Source organism: Typopeltis vanoorti, chromosome 12 (assembly GCF_054136105.1).
Source record: "Typopeltis vanoorti isolate ZY-2024b chromosome 12, IOZ_Tvanoo_1.0, whole genome shotgun sequence".
NCBI lineage: Eukaryota > Metazoa > Arthropoda > Arachnida > Uropygi > Thelyphonidae > Typopeltis > Typopeltis vanoorti.
This window is the reverse complement of record NC_143560.1, coordinates 111,484,185-111,500,055: the sequence shown is the minus strand read 5'-3', so window position 1 is coordinate 111,500,055 and position 15,871 is coordinate 111,484,185. Positions and strand designations below refer to the sequence as shown.

The following is a 15,871-nucleotide window of genomic DNA, read 5'->3' as shown; positions in this document are numbered from 1 at the left end:
TTTAGGTGAAAAATAGTTAGGATTTAGTCAACTACAACAGGATTTAGTTGTAGTTGACCACAAAACTAGCACATTGCTAGTCTCTGTAAATTTAGAAGATCCAGGTGAATGGGGAAATACTAATGAAAAATTACGAGCTGTTTTAATTGAAATGGGGCCTGTTCAAAAGAAAAATATAATATATCCCAGAGATACATATGGTCATAAATTTGGCGATACGTATTATAATAGAAAAATGGAAAACAGGAGCTCGTGCCAAGAACATGGCTCATTTATTCCGAAACTTTAAATTTTGTTTTTTGCTTTTGTTGCAAACGTTTCACACCTACTGAATCAACTGAATCACCTACTGAGTCTTGTAGAAGGTTATAATGATTGGAGAAATGTAAGTTCAACTTTACATAGACATGAGACTAGTTTAACTCACATGAAAAATTTCTTTAAATGGAAGGAACTTGATAAAAATTTAAATAAACAAAACTACTATTGGTTTCCAGACTCAAAGCATGTATGAAATGGAAAAGAAACATTGGACGAGTGTTTTAGAATGCTTGATTGAAATTATAAAATTCCTTGGTAGTCGAAATTTAGCTTTTCGCAGATCATCTGATAAATTATATGAAAGGAGTAACGGCAATTTTTTAAAATTAGTCCAACTGTTTGCTATGTTTGATCCCGTTATGGAAACTCATGTTGAAAGGGCCCTACAACGAATACAATAGGGTACACTATTTGAGTAAAGACAATCAAAATGAAATATTGGAAACTAACTAATGCAATCAGGGATACAATTTTATTATAAATTCGAAAATCTAAATATTATTCCATAATTTTAGACTGCACACCTGATGCAAGTAAAACAGAATAAATGACCATTATTATTTGCTTCGTTTCCTGTGACAATGAAATTGTCAAGATCAGGGAAAACGTTTTAGGTTCTGCAGATATATCATATTCGAATGGACGTTGTTTATGTGCAACAATAATGGAACAACTGGAAAAATGGAACATTCCCATTGAAGACATGCGAGGTCAAGTGTATGAAAATAGGGCAAATATGAAAGGGAAAAAATTTGGGCTCCAAAATTTGCTTTTGAACAAAAAATCCTCGAGTGTTTTATGTGCCATGTGCTGCTCATACTCTAAATTTAATCATTAACAATGCAGCCAAAGGGAATGCAGATACAATTAGTTTCTTTGCAATTATTCAAGAAATATAAAATTTCTTTTCATTCTCTTACAAACGTTGGGCAATCCTTTTAAAGTTCGTAAAAAAACTAACATTGAAACAGCCATCAGAAACGCGATGGGAAAGTAAAATTAATGCAATCCGCCCTCTACGATATCAGTCAGGAGAAATTTATGATGCACTTTTTGAAATTTTAAATAATGAAAATTTTAATAAAGAAACTGAGCATGAAGCACAAACATTATGTGCTAAAATAAAGGACTACAAATTTATTTGCTCTCTTATAACTTGGCATAATTTACTTAACAGAATAAACCCTGTGAGTAAAATGCTTCAAGACAAAAATATGAACATTACACTTGCTTTAGAATCTATCGAAAACTTAAAAATATTCTTACAAGAGTATCAATCAGATACAAATTTTAAAGAAGTTCTAAAAACGTCAAAAGAACTGAGTGAAGAGGTGGATGGAGAACAAGAATTTAAAACTGGTATGGAAGTTCGACGAAGAAAGAAGACAGGACAATTTGACTAACTATGAGCATCATTAAGAAACACCACAATCGTCAGAAGATAAATTAGAGTAAATGTGTTTTATACACTTCCAGACGTTGCAATGTGTTCGTTAATAGAACGTTTTGAACAACTAAAAACATATTATGATAATTTCAATTTCTTGTACAGATTACTACAAATTAATAGCGAAGATTTACAAAAATTTCAAGTATATTTATGTAATTTAATTTATTTTCTGTTATTCTGTAAAGATGTCATTTTTTGAATACTTATATTAAATGTTCTAATTATTTCTGAATTCTTTTCTTATTTTCTCGTCTATTTTGAGTTTCTTTTATTTTTCTAAAAGACAGTTCCATTTATAAAAATTTTTTACAAGTTACTAAATTCTTAGTAACTTGTAAAATGCAAGAATTTTTTAAACTTTAGTTCAAATAAATTTTAACTTTAATTAAAATTCATTTTAATTTTGTTAGCGATTCAGGTCGGTGAGAAGGCTATAATCCATGTCATTATATTCAACGATTAAAGTGAAGTGGCTTTATCAAAATTTGCTTTAACTTTTGAGAATTTTTTGAATATTCTGGTTTTTAATGATTATCCTGCCTAGCCAACACCCCCGGTTCGTTACATTTAGCAAACCAACATGTGGCTGTTACATCAAAATTTATTTAAGAAATTTCAAATAATTAAAATTTTTATTATCGTAAAAGAACTACACTCTCCTGGATCGTTACAGGGGCGCTTAGATAGAAATTGCATGCAGGCGCCAAAGACCCTAGCGCCGGCTCTGTGTGTGTGTGTGTGTGTGTGTGTGTGTGTGTAGTAACTTGGACAGAGTGGAAATCAAGATGATATCATGAAAGATGTTGCTGCCTGGACAATACATCATTTTCACTCTTCCATACATATCTCGAATTCTCTTAACTTTATTCCTCATCTATTGCATCTCTTGCCTCATCTTAACCAACTCATCTTTTAAACCTTGCATCACACTTTTGTTCTCATTCATTCTTTCAAATTTTTGAACTTTCTAACTTTGCATCATACATGCTTTTTTTTCCCACAGTCAAAGCAGCTTGCCACCTTATCTTTAACTGCACTTTGTTTTGTAATTTCTGCCACATTCACATCACTTTCATCTTTCTTATCATCAATTGTTAAGTTTCTCAGATCGCTCATTCTCTTTTTCAAAACATTTGTAACATTTTTTTTTCCCTGATGCTCTTTTACACCATCCTTTTCTATCAGATGAGAACTCATTATCCTTGTGGAATTCTCACTGCCAACACATTCAGTTATCACCATATTAGCACTCATCAAGTTCTCATCCAGCTCACACGTCACACATATCCTCCTTCTATCCTTAAATATCCACAGTTTATCTATATAATCAAATGAGTACATATAGCACATCTCATATTTAATGAAACAACTGAAATCAAAATTGAATTCCTGCATGGACAAAATCTCACCAGTTACTATACTAAGCTCTAATTTCAAAGAATTTATAAATAAACTTAAACAAAAAATCCCACGCACCAATAACACTGCAAGCGTAGAACTTTTATAGAAACTCTTACTCATGCACACACACACACGCACTCATATACTATTAATTATTTCAAAAACCTTATCTCAAACGAGGGCCCTCCTTTACACACTGCTACTTCTCGCAACACCAAAGTTTCATCACATTTAACTCATAACCCAATAATAAACAAATTTAACATACTGTAATAAGAAATTCCATGGATAGGGAAATCACCACTGCCCTGAGCATCATTAACCTGAGCTACTCTACCATGAGCAAGACCATACCCAGTTCTGTCCTTCCATACAACAGTGAAATTTCTTAAGAGAGGGTCTTGCATTGGGTTCTAAATATGTTTACTGAAGACAGAATCAGGATGACTTGTGTTTCTACAGCAAAATCTCAATGTCATCAATATTCTGGTGAACCCCATGATGGTTCAATCGCAAAATATTTCCTATTGTTTTGGTTTTATAGACTTGTCCAATTAATGGGAGGTTGAGGGCTTATCTTTGCCAGGTTTAAATTTATCAACTGATTTTGGGAATTATGATCAGCCAGTGTCCATTTCTTTCTCTGCAAAAATGTTCAGTATATCATCTGATGTGTCAGGATCATATCGTTAGTTTAATTTACTCTCTGTAGATACTGAAGCTTTTTTTTTTTTTTTTTTTGTGGTGTCTGGCATAAACTGCCAGACACCACAAAATAAATTTTTGACAAGTCGGTTTTCATCGAATGGAAAGATTTTTGGAGTGAGAACATAGGACATGTGACTGATGTGCTCGCACTCATGATCAAAAATTGCAGGTATGGTGAAATTACCAGATGGTGGACATTTTCTTAACTGCCACTTTCTCAGGATAGTTGTGGTGGTGGTTAACTTCCTTTTTTTCTTTTGATATATTTTGTTTTAATCTTTTGAATTGCTTTTCCATGCTCCACTTCTGATATGCACAGGATTAAGCTGGATGTTATACCTGAGAGTAGACACATTTAGCTTTCTTTGCAGAGCAAGATTTGTTATCAAGCTCTTTACTGCCACATTATGCACAGGTAGTAAAGCTCAACAGGCATCTATATTTCTGACATTTCAAGCATCTCAGTGGATTAGTGATGTGCAGTCTAACAGGACAGTTGAGATAATCTGCTTTTACAAATGTTGGAGGCTTACATGTATCAAAGGTAAGGTTGATGGTTCCTGGTCAAAACTAGATGACAATTCCTATGTAATTTTGTTGCTAAGATGAATCTCAGACCAGTCAGTCACTCCCTGAACTTTAAGCTCTGAACCTATCTCCTCATCAGGAACATTTAAGAGTTTCCATTCTGATATCACTCCTCTACAAGAATTGAGTATATTATGAAGTGTTACTTTGACTGGTATTCCACCCACTGATGTTGCCCTCAGTAGTTTTATAAAACAGTGTTGCTGACATGACGTTTTCACAAGGATATCACCAAAACATAGTTTCTACTATTATTTAAATTAAGGGGATATTAGATCCCACATTGTTTTAAAACCAAATAAGAAACTCAAGGATTGGAATCAGAGAATTTCATGCCGAATATAGTATAAAAATAGCATTAAAAAACTATTAAAGTATCGGCGAATACTAGCGTGAGCTAATGCAAGTAGTCCTAGAACGTAGTACAAACATGGGCAACTCATTGCAAAGGTGGGTAAAGTTCTGATCGCTATTCTTGGTATTTTCCATAATGTAAAAACACATTTCCTAGGAAATGTATGCTGTTATTACATTATGGTGGGAGGTCACTATCCAGACCAGTTTCAGCCTTTTTTGAGGCTTCATCAGTGAGTAGCTAGACCAAATTAATACCAAAGGGTATAGCGAAAAGAACTTATATACTCTGCTATAAGAGTTGTCCAAAAGGTGCACCCATTAAGTTACTTAAATATATAAAGATAAAGAGCCAACAGGCTTCATTTTGGCGATATAAACATTATTTAAATTTAAAGTTAATAAATTTTAAGTTAAGTTAAATTTTAAGTTAATTTAAATAATGTTTATATCGCCGAAATGAAGCCGTTGGCTCTTTATCTTTATATATTATAGTTTCTACTGTTTTGGGAGATCTTGCCAGTCCTTCTAAATCTTTTTAAATAAAGAAGGGTGCCATTTTCCAAGCAACTCTATATGCTTTTCAGCCTGTTGCATACATGACAAACGCTGGTATACTCATACTGGTATCACGTCTTTTTTTTTTTCTTACTCCTGTTATCACATGATACCAGATTTGATCAGGACTTTGTGAAGGTCCCTAAAATATTTGAGATGAAAGTCATGATCAAGAGAATTTTAGTTCAGCATCAGAGTTCCACATCCACCACAGAGCCACATATGGACACCCACTCACTGGCATGCAATAACTGCACTTGGGACTGGGAATCCCATATGCATCATAAAGGTACCTATATAAGAAGCCTATGATCTCCATCTAAACAAACAGGTGATAAAATTTTTCAAATTACTTTATCTAGAGATACATGTAATAAATTGAGTTTAATCCTTTATCTAAGCATAACCAAACAAAGTTTGTGCCTGAAGTATCTTCAGGACTGAGACAACTCGTAGTAAAGGTGAACTAAGCTCACTTGTCTTAGTATCGTCCATAATGCAAAGCACATCTTGCAGACATGTATAATACTATTCATTAAGGGAAGGGCCAGTACCTGGACTGGTTTTGACCTTTATTGAGGTCTCATCAGTGGGAACAAGACCCAGAGGTAGTGATACTAAAGTGGAAGTAATGGAGAAGTCATATTTACACCTATACGAGTTGCCAAAGGTGTCTTACCTTATTATTAAATTACTCTGGATTAGAGAAGGATGTTGGAAGTTTATTTTCCACTTGGTTAGACTATAATAAATTTAGTTTAATCCTTTATCCAAGTGTAAGCAAACAAAGTTTGCACCCGAAGTATCTTCAGGACTGAGGCAACTCGTGGTAAATGGGAACTAAGCACTCATCACTTGTCTTAGTATCACCCATAATGCACAGCACATCTTCTTGCAGACATGTATAATGCTATACATTAAGGGAAGGGCCACTACCCAGACCACTACCAACATTATACATGTCCGTAAGGAGATGTGCTTTGCATTATGGGAGATACTAAGACAAGTGATGAGAGCTTAGTCCACCTTTACCACGAGTTACCTCAGTCCTGAAGATACTCCAGGCGCAAACTTTGTTTGCTTACACTTGGATAAAGGATTAAACTAAATTTATTATAGTCTAACCAAGTGGAAAATAAACTTCCAACATCCTTCTCTAATCCAGAGTAATTTAATAATAAGGTAAGACACCTTTTGGCAACTCGTATAGGTAAATATGACTTCTCCATTACTTCCACCTTAGTATCACTACCTCTGGGTCTGACTCCCACTGACGAGACCTCAACAAAGGTCGAAACCAGTCTGGGTAGTGGCCCTTCCCTTAATGCATAGTATTATACATGTCCGCAAGGAGATGTGCTTTGAATTATGGGAGATACTAATACTGATGTGAGCTTAGTGCAGCTTTACCATGAGTTGCCTCAGTCCTGAAGATACTTCAGGTGCAAACTTTGTTTGCTTACACTTGGATAAAGGATTAAACTCAATTTATAATGGGGATAGATGTATACTGATTTCACCAATATTACTTTCAGAAGCAATCTATGAATTCTTCTGGGAGTGTTCAATTCTCATATTATTATTATATAGGCTCCTACATGCAGCTGAGGGTTTTTCTAGATCATACACATCATACACTGCTTAAATGCCTATCATATTTCTTTTTGAAAATATTTACTGAAGATGCTCATAGAATCCATTGTACGCACACTCACTGATGCCAGGAAAAGCATCTAGATCTCACATGCTTCCTCACCACACCCTTACTCAGTTTCCTGGAATGACTGAGTTCACTGCCAGGTACACATTACATGTTTCTTTTATTATGCCTCCTCTCTTCCTTCTAGTACTCAAACTTTGAAAACCACAATACCCTAGGTTATTTTCATATACACAATTCCATCATCATAAAATTCCTTACATGTAACCTCAGGGGTGTACATGATTATACACATTTTCATATGCCTAATGTCATCTTCGTTATTCTCCTGAATCTTTTCAAATGACATCTCCTCTGAACCCAAGCGATTACATCTGAAAGCACCAGTCAAGATGTGGTCTTATCGCAACCTTGGATAGTGGAAGAATAACTTCCTTACTCCTACACATTAATGTTCTCTTTAAATTGCAGTTATCCAGCATAATGTAGTGAGGTCCTAACCTTTAACGTTCTGTCTACCCTCATCCACCCCCCCCCCCAGGTTTCTAGCTTAATGACGACATGTAACCTTTAATAAGAAACTCTCTGCTTGAAATAGCTGCAATCCAAAAAATGCATAATCTTGCACTTAGCAACAATGAACTTACTTTCACCGTCATTTACTCACAGAAACTGAAGCTGAAGATTAACTTCATATGTTCTTTAATTAAATTTATGCTTTCCAATCATTATTTTCAAAGAAATCTAATCTTCAACTTTTGGAATAAGAAAAAGTATGGATTATTTTTTGGCTATTGAAAACATTCTTGATGAAGTTCACCACAACTGATTTTCTTTCTAATCTTTTTTGATGAATCCTTGGAATGTTTTGTCAGGTGTGCCTATTTAAATTCATGTGTTGCTCATACATATTAATTCAAGACTTTTGATAGCCTATTGGTAACACAGTAGGTAAAAAATATAACATATTAATGCAATAGTTCATCTATAGTAAATGAAAGATTTTCCAGGATAAAGATAAAAGTTAAACCAAGCAAAACTGAATGAGAACACAGAATTCAAGCAAGTATTCAAATGTTTTCACTCTGCCCTCTAGGTACAATCCAAGTGCTCCCCCACATTTTGGTTGTTGAACTAAATGGCAGATGAAAGTCTCTCAGACATTTGGCATATTTCTACATCCAAATCTGTCAAATTTAGTTGGGTATTCTGTAAATCAGATCTCCTTATCTACTGTCAAAAACATGAAATCCATCCGTTATCATTGCCAGGGGTGAACAGGATTTATTTCTAATATAAACTACCTTAATATTGGAGTCTAGTAGATTGCTTAATAGATAGAATACTAACATTAAACAATTATGAACCAATATAGAAATGGATTAACACATCACACACATTAAGATGGAGAAAAACTGTTTACCCCCCCCCTCAAAAAAAAAAAAAAGACAACTTCAAATGTGATACCATAAGAAGTTGCTTATCCTTTACAGAAAACTCTTAATCCAAACAATGTATATATAAAAAAACTGTCAATATCTGGGAGATTATCATTGTATGTTTAAATCAACAAAAAAGTCAAGTATCATTGAATGTACCCAGATGGGACAGTCAAATTATTTGAATACTTGCTTGATATTCCATGTTCTTATTGAATATTGCTTTGGCTGCTAATATTACATTTGTTATCTTTATCCTTGAAAATATCTTGTGAAATACGATTGTTGTCAAGTTTTAACACTGTCCATATCCATATAAGATAAAGACATTTTAACTCTACCCTCTGGGTACAGTCAAAGATGATTCCCCCCACCATTTTGTTGATCTAGATCAGAGCTTCTTAAATTTTCCCCACTCGCGACCCCTTTTCGCTTGAGAAATTTTTACGCGACCCTGGGTATATAGGTATATAAAATAGATATAGCAATCAAACATTTACTGATAATAAATCATAACGAAATTTATTTTAAAACAATTCTTTGGTATACATATAATTTTGCCATTTACATAAAAAATTACAATATAATAGTCTCGAATCTGAGCCGAGGTGTTTCTGGTAGCGTTCACTGGCGTTGCATGGCGTGACAGCATGCACAATGTTCAATACTAAGGCTGCAGTGAAGTAGCACAATGCAACACTGGCAAGCGCTGCCAGAAACACCTTGAAATATCATTAAGCTTAATTTTTTTTTTTTTAAATTAATTTTTGGTCCTTGCGTGTTCAGAAACCTTTTTTCTGTTGCCAAATATTTCGTGACCCCCACATTAGTTATGCGACCCCATTTGGGGTCATGATTCACAGTTTAAGAAGCTCTGATCTAGATGATCCCAGATATTTGTTATATTTCTACATCCAAATCTGTTCAGATAAGGAGTGTTCTGTAAATCAGATTTCCTTTATCTACTCTCGAAAATATGAAATCCATTCAATGTCATTCAACTAAATTGCAAATGTTCTTCCTGACATTCTGGAACTTGAAACCCATGAAACTACTGTACAACAAAATCACTTCATTGCTAAATGACATTAAAAATATTTCTTTAGTCTACATATCTATTTTAACAAGTTTCATGCAAACTTAAATGCATGTGTACACACAGACACCCTGTTTTCTTTTTTTAAAATGAATTCTACCCATGAAAGACTGAACATATAGTACATTTGTGTTGATAACGTGGATAGATATATCAAAATCCTACTCTAGATGTAAATAGGAAACACTGTAAAACCTATTCAGGCTTCCAACAGACAAGGCAGTGGTCTCACACCAGATAATGGAATTCATCTACTACATAGACATTGAAAAAACATGTATGCTAGCAGTGGGATTCAAACCCACACTCTATGGTTGAACAGTGGATATGCTAACCAGGTTGGCCTAGGTTTTGCCAACAAGTGAATAACATGTACATGACTAATATATATTCATGATTCTGTCTCAAAACATGTCTGAAATATGGCATGAATCTGAAAATGAAAACCTTGGAAATTTGGATCAAATCATCTATTTATCATTCAAGAGCATCTACTCTTTCAGCAAAGAGAAGAAAAATGAAATAATTTCTGTTATGCCAAAACAGATGCAATGAGATGAATGTTATTTCTAATTAGCTTTGTTTGTCTCTTTCTGTCATGAGTGTTATCAAATTTTAACACTGTCAACATCCAAACAAGATATAGACTCTGCCCTCTGGATACAGTCAAAGGTGCCCTCCCATTTTGTTGTTGTTTATCTTACTATTTTTTTTTTTTTTTTTTTTTTTTTTAATAAATATGTTTTTCAAAAATGTTATATAGCAAACAGGTTGGATATACACATAAAGACTAACAAGAACAGGAACTATCGATTTAAACATCACCTACTGCAATTAATAAACTTAAATTTCCTTATTAGGAATAGGAAGCTAGAGGGGAAAAAAAACTTACCCTGTATTTCCCTTCTCCAACTTGGTAAACTTTAAACCTATGGACACATGTACATTTAGATACCTGTCTTTGAACCTCGTCCTGAATTTTCTCGTCTTCTGTTAGTGGGTGTCCCTATGATTTAATTTCCAATTAATTCAAATTTCTATCACAATTTGTTTAAGAATTTATTTAAGAATTATAGTCAAACACACACTTAAGACTGTGTGTGTGTGTGTTAATATTAAAAGGCAACCTACTTTATACATGATAAAGAATAGGAGGAGATTAAACAGTAATTTTCTAAAACTATGACATCAAACATCAGGTGCATCCAGAAATTAATTTCTGATTATCAGTAATTTTCAGTAATGCAGAAGTCATATGAAAATATGACTCCTGCATTACTTCACCCTTAGTATCACCTCTGGGTCTGGCTCTCACTGATGCGATAAAGGTCAAAACAGGTCTGGGTGATGATCCTTCCCAAAATGCATAGCATTATACATGTCTGTAAGGAGATATGCTTTGCATTATGGGATGCTTGTGAAGGCTAATGACTTCCAAAGCAATGTGAAGTCATTAGCTTCTATATACGAGTTGTCCCAGTCCTGAAAATACTTCAGGTGCAAACTTTGTTTGCTTACACTTGGATAAAGGATTAAGCCAAGTATAAAATCTCTTGGTATCTTTAATTTATAGACCTCAATCCCATCAAACACCTCTGGGATGAATTAGAATGCTGAATTCGCTTCAGACCACGGCCATCACCAGTAGTGGGGGATAGCTTTGCACAAGGAATGGCAGAACATTCCTGTTACGATGTATCAGAAATTAATTGACTGCATGCCCCAAAGGGTAGTTGCTCTCATTTAGGCCCAAAGTACCACTTGGTACTAGAAATATAATTAAAATGCATTTCTTTTACCCAACACAGCGTATATTGTTAATGCAGGGAGTGTTAGGATTTTACAATTCAGTATAATAAATATGTCAGTTGAATAAATCTCCCACGATGAGTCTGCTGACTCCATGGAAGGTGTAATAATAATTTTTTCTCTATAAAAATTTAACGTATCATTTATTTTAGTTGAATACAAAGAGTATACAATTGACTCCTTTGTAACCCATACATATAATGAATGTCTTTTTAATATATAATAGTGTTAACACATGGCCTCAAGTAATACAGAGAATACCAGAAATAATTTACTAGAGGCAATTAATGATGTTTAAATTCACCTGAGAAGGTGGAATAAGTGAATATTTCACAGGTGGATTGTCCTTGATTGTCTAATAAAGCTGATAAATTAATACTAAAATTAAAAAAAAAATAACAGAAATATAGAAGTAATACATTCTAAATAATCTTTTTTTTTTTTTTTTTTAAATGAGAAAATTGGGTGCAATGCTATGTGTGCAGTTCACTGGTATATAGTTATCATTAATCTTTCTCCAGTAACAAGAAATTTTCTTTTCATGCACAAGAATATTTGAATATCGCTTGTGCTTTTTTAAAAAAATTATTTTTATATCTCTAAAATAAACTTAAAGATAAGTAAGTATAACTAGTTGCATTTTAAAATTGTCTATCAGTCTGTAATTTTGGAAAATTATACTGAATAAATTCACATTAATTAATTTTGGAAAAAACTACACTTTATTACAGAAAGTGTAATCTTGGTGACACTAACCAGGAATCAGATACAATCATGCTATAGGATGGATTTCATTTCTTGTCATTTCAACTGATGGACATGGTCCAGTCTCTCACTGAAAAATTAATTCAATTATAGTAAAATAATGATTAGATTGAAGAACTTACATCTCTGTCAGGGCGGAGGGTGTCAATGTATTCTTTATGGTCAATAAATCCATCACCATTGCGATCAAATATTTCTGATACTCTCTCCATTTCTAGGCGACTTGTTGGAAATTCTGTAAATACAAGACTCACAATTATTTTGGAATTATAGTCAAATAATTCATTTGTAATTTAACAGACATGTAAGTACTTTACATTCCACATGTAAAGTACTTACATGTGGAATGTAAAGCAGAGTAAATTAAGTACTCTAAACAATGTAGAAGTACTCTTTGACATACACCATTCCAAATTAAACTATTTCAATATTATGCAATTTTATGAACATTACTACTGTTATGAATGAAATGCTTCAAAATTTGCATGTTATGTTTTGAACATACTACAAATAGCTATACATATAAAATTACACAAATAGAGTATTTAATACAAAATAGAATAATATAAAAATAGTGTATTTAATACAAAAACATATATTTCATTCTTGATGAATGCATTCTTGTTATGTAGCCAGCAGTATAATACTATTAGGAAGCTATGAAACAATTTAAACATAGCCAATAAAAAAAGATGTGAAAGGGTGCATAAATAGATATATTAAAAAAAAAGATGTGGATTATTAGTGAAGTTTGAAGTCTCCAATTCTTAAAATTTTGAGAAATTGAAACCATCACTAAAGATCACATTACATTAATAACAAAGGACTTGATTTCAGAATCAATTTTTTTTTTTTTTTTTTTTACAGTCCTAGAGATATGTTCTGAGGTCACTTGTATGTAAAGAATGGGTATGCTCCTAATCTCTGATGGACTGCTATTAACAGGAAACTGATTGTCCAAAATCTGCTGTATTTTGGAAGAAAAATAACCGTTGAGAATAATGCTATTTTTGAAATGTAATTCTTGTTTAACAAATGACCATATGTGCTTCTGTAGGCGAGGATCTTGATAACTGTGTGTTTTTGAGATGGGCAATGAACAGAATCAGGAAGAATATATCCTCTAGTTAATATAGGTTTCCTATAAACAGAAAACCTAACAGACAATCATCAGCTTCCCACTATATTATTATTATTACCCAAGACCCCATGGAGTCAAAGACTCATCTAGGAGGACCTTTTATCAAACGCACAGCTCATCATACCATGCTTCAAACACACTGAAATTCTCTGCAGACACCACACTCTCAGGCAAGCATTCCAATCATTCACAACTCTGCATGAAAAAAAAACTCCTTCTCACTCCCCTACTAACACCCTCTTTATACAGTTTCCAGGGATGACCTCTGGTTCTCCCCTAATCACCCACTATTTTCTGTAGAACCTCTCCAGCACTGAACCTATAACAACCCTTTAATAACTTGTAGTTCTCTATCATATCTCCCCCTCTTCCTCCTGCCCATCAGACTCTGAAAGTTGTATCTTCTCAATCTTTCCTCATACTCGACATTCCAGAGGTTAAAAACTACCTTAGTCAGTCGCATCTGGACCCCTTCCAACATCTCTTCATCCTTCTGAAAACCAGGTGACCAAATCTGGGCACAATAGTCCATGTGTGGCCTAATCAAAGCCTTACATAATGGAACAAGAATCTCCCTACTTCTACAAGTCAGTGTCCTCTGCATCATTCCCAGAAGTCTTTGCGTTGTCTTCACAATTTTGGCTGTGTCCCCTAAATTTCAGATCCTTATCCACTATCACCGCCAGATCTCTTATTTCCTCCATCTCCGACAATATATCCTCATCAAGCATAAATTCTGCATCCCATCTTTATTTTCCAAATTTTAAAACCTTACATTTTGCAACATTGACCTCACAACCCTATTTCCATGTCCAATCACTCAATTTATTCAAGTCTTCTTGTAAGGCCATAACATCTTCTCTACTCTTCATGGTTTGTCCCAACTTTGCATCATCTGCAAACAACTGAATATCTCCATCCAAATCTTCACCTATATCATTAATATACAAGTTAAACAGTAATGGCCTTAAAGAAGACCCCCGAGGCACTCCACTAGTGACTTTCCTTTTCCTGGATATCGCTCCCCCATAATCAACTTGTTGATACCTATCAGATAGCCAGTCTCCAATCCAATATCCAACCCCATCTGCTCTAGTTTGACTGTCAACGTGTCATGAGGTAATCTATCAAAAGCCTTTGCGAAATCCAAATATATTACTGTGTATCGTTCTTCTCTGTCCAAGGAAGCAGTAACTTTATATAAGTAAGTAGATTACTAAAGCATGACCTCCCTTTAGCAAATCCATGCTGTCCATCAAAGATAATATCATTGTTGTCAACCCAATTCTGGATCCTAGTTCTCACAAGCTTCTCCAACAACTTAACCACAACACCTGACACACACAAGCTTCTCCAACAACTTAACCACAACACCTGACACACAGATAGGCCTATAGTTTGATGCTTGAGTTCGATAACCTCCTTTATGAAGTGGCACAATCTTGTCCTCCTTCCACTCCTTAGGAACTTGACCCAGTGCAAGACTGGTATTAAAAAAATATGTCAAGGCTGGTGTCAACTCTCTGGCACATTCCTTCAAAATACATGGTGATATATTATCAAGTCACACAGCCTTATTTACATCCAGTTTGTTCAACTCCCCATACACCTCTTGCTCACTTACAGTCAGTCTCTCTTTCCCCATCATCAACTTCTCTCAATCTCTCCATGGTCACATTCACAAGATCAAAAGACCTTTATGAACTGCTCATTAAGTATCTCTGCCACACCTTTTGCAACAGCTGTCTTTATACCATTTTCTCCAGTCAATGTCATTCCTTCCATAATCATTCATAATATTCTCTATCATTAGCTAACTGATGCTCATACTTCACTTTTGCTAGCCTTAGCAACCACGTGAACCTCCTTGCCTGGTCTTTGTAGTCCTCATGGAATTGGTTATTTCTACTTCTCTTATGCTGTGTCCATAATGCCCTTCTTCTCTGTATCACATGCTTTATCTCTTTCTTCATCCATTTCACACCTACCTTATTTAACCTTCTCATCCTTCGAATACATTTAGACATTGCTTCTACTAGACAGTTCTTTAATATCCCCCAAGCTGCATTGATCTCTTTTCCAGCTAACTCCTCATTCCATGCTACACCTGCAAGCTGTCTCCTGAGCTCTTCATAATCCCCCCCCCCCCACTTGTAGTTCCACATGTACCCTTTTCTCACAGAGGTCCTCATACTGCTGGCAACCACCCAGGTAAGGTGGTTGGTCATTCATGGTCACTCTCACCAATTGGTGGATAATTTGACACCTCATTTATAATTACTTCCTCTGATGAGATGACCAAATCCAAGACCCTCAATCCTTGTGTGTCCTCTGTTACGTACTGTCTGAGGTAGTTATTCCTCAAAAACTCAAAAAACTAATTTTCTTTACTTCCAGTTGCTATCTCATCATTCCAGTCTATATTGCCATAATTAAAATCGCCCATTATGATCACTCTTTTCTTATTTACTTGGCTAATTTGATTATACATTTCATAGTTACTACCATCCACATTTACTGGTCTATAACAACATCCAACTAAGTATTTCATTCCATTCACCTCTATCTGACACCATACTGC

At 34.5% G+C, this 15,871-nt stretch overlaps 1 protein-coding gene across 1 annotated transcript in view; it reads right to left on the bottom strand.

Annotated features, from left to right (window-relative positions):
- shot (dystonin-like protein short stop) overlaps positions 1 to 15,871 on the bottom strand; it is a 1,304,552-nt gene that overhangs the window by 103,196 nt on the left and 1,185,485 nt on the right. Inside the window, exons 86-87 of the mRNA XM_090402172.1 lie at positions 12,272 to 12,384; positions 10,468 to 10,581 (exon numbers count right to left, since the gene is read on the bottom strand). Coding sequence (XP_090258298.1) covers positions 10,468 to 10,581; positions 12,272 to 12,384 — 227 coding nt within the window. The remainder of the gene's footprint in view (positions 1 to 10,467; positions 10,582 to 12,271; positions 12,385 to 15,871) is intronic.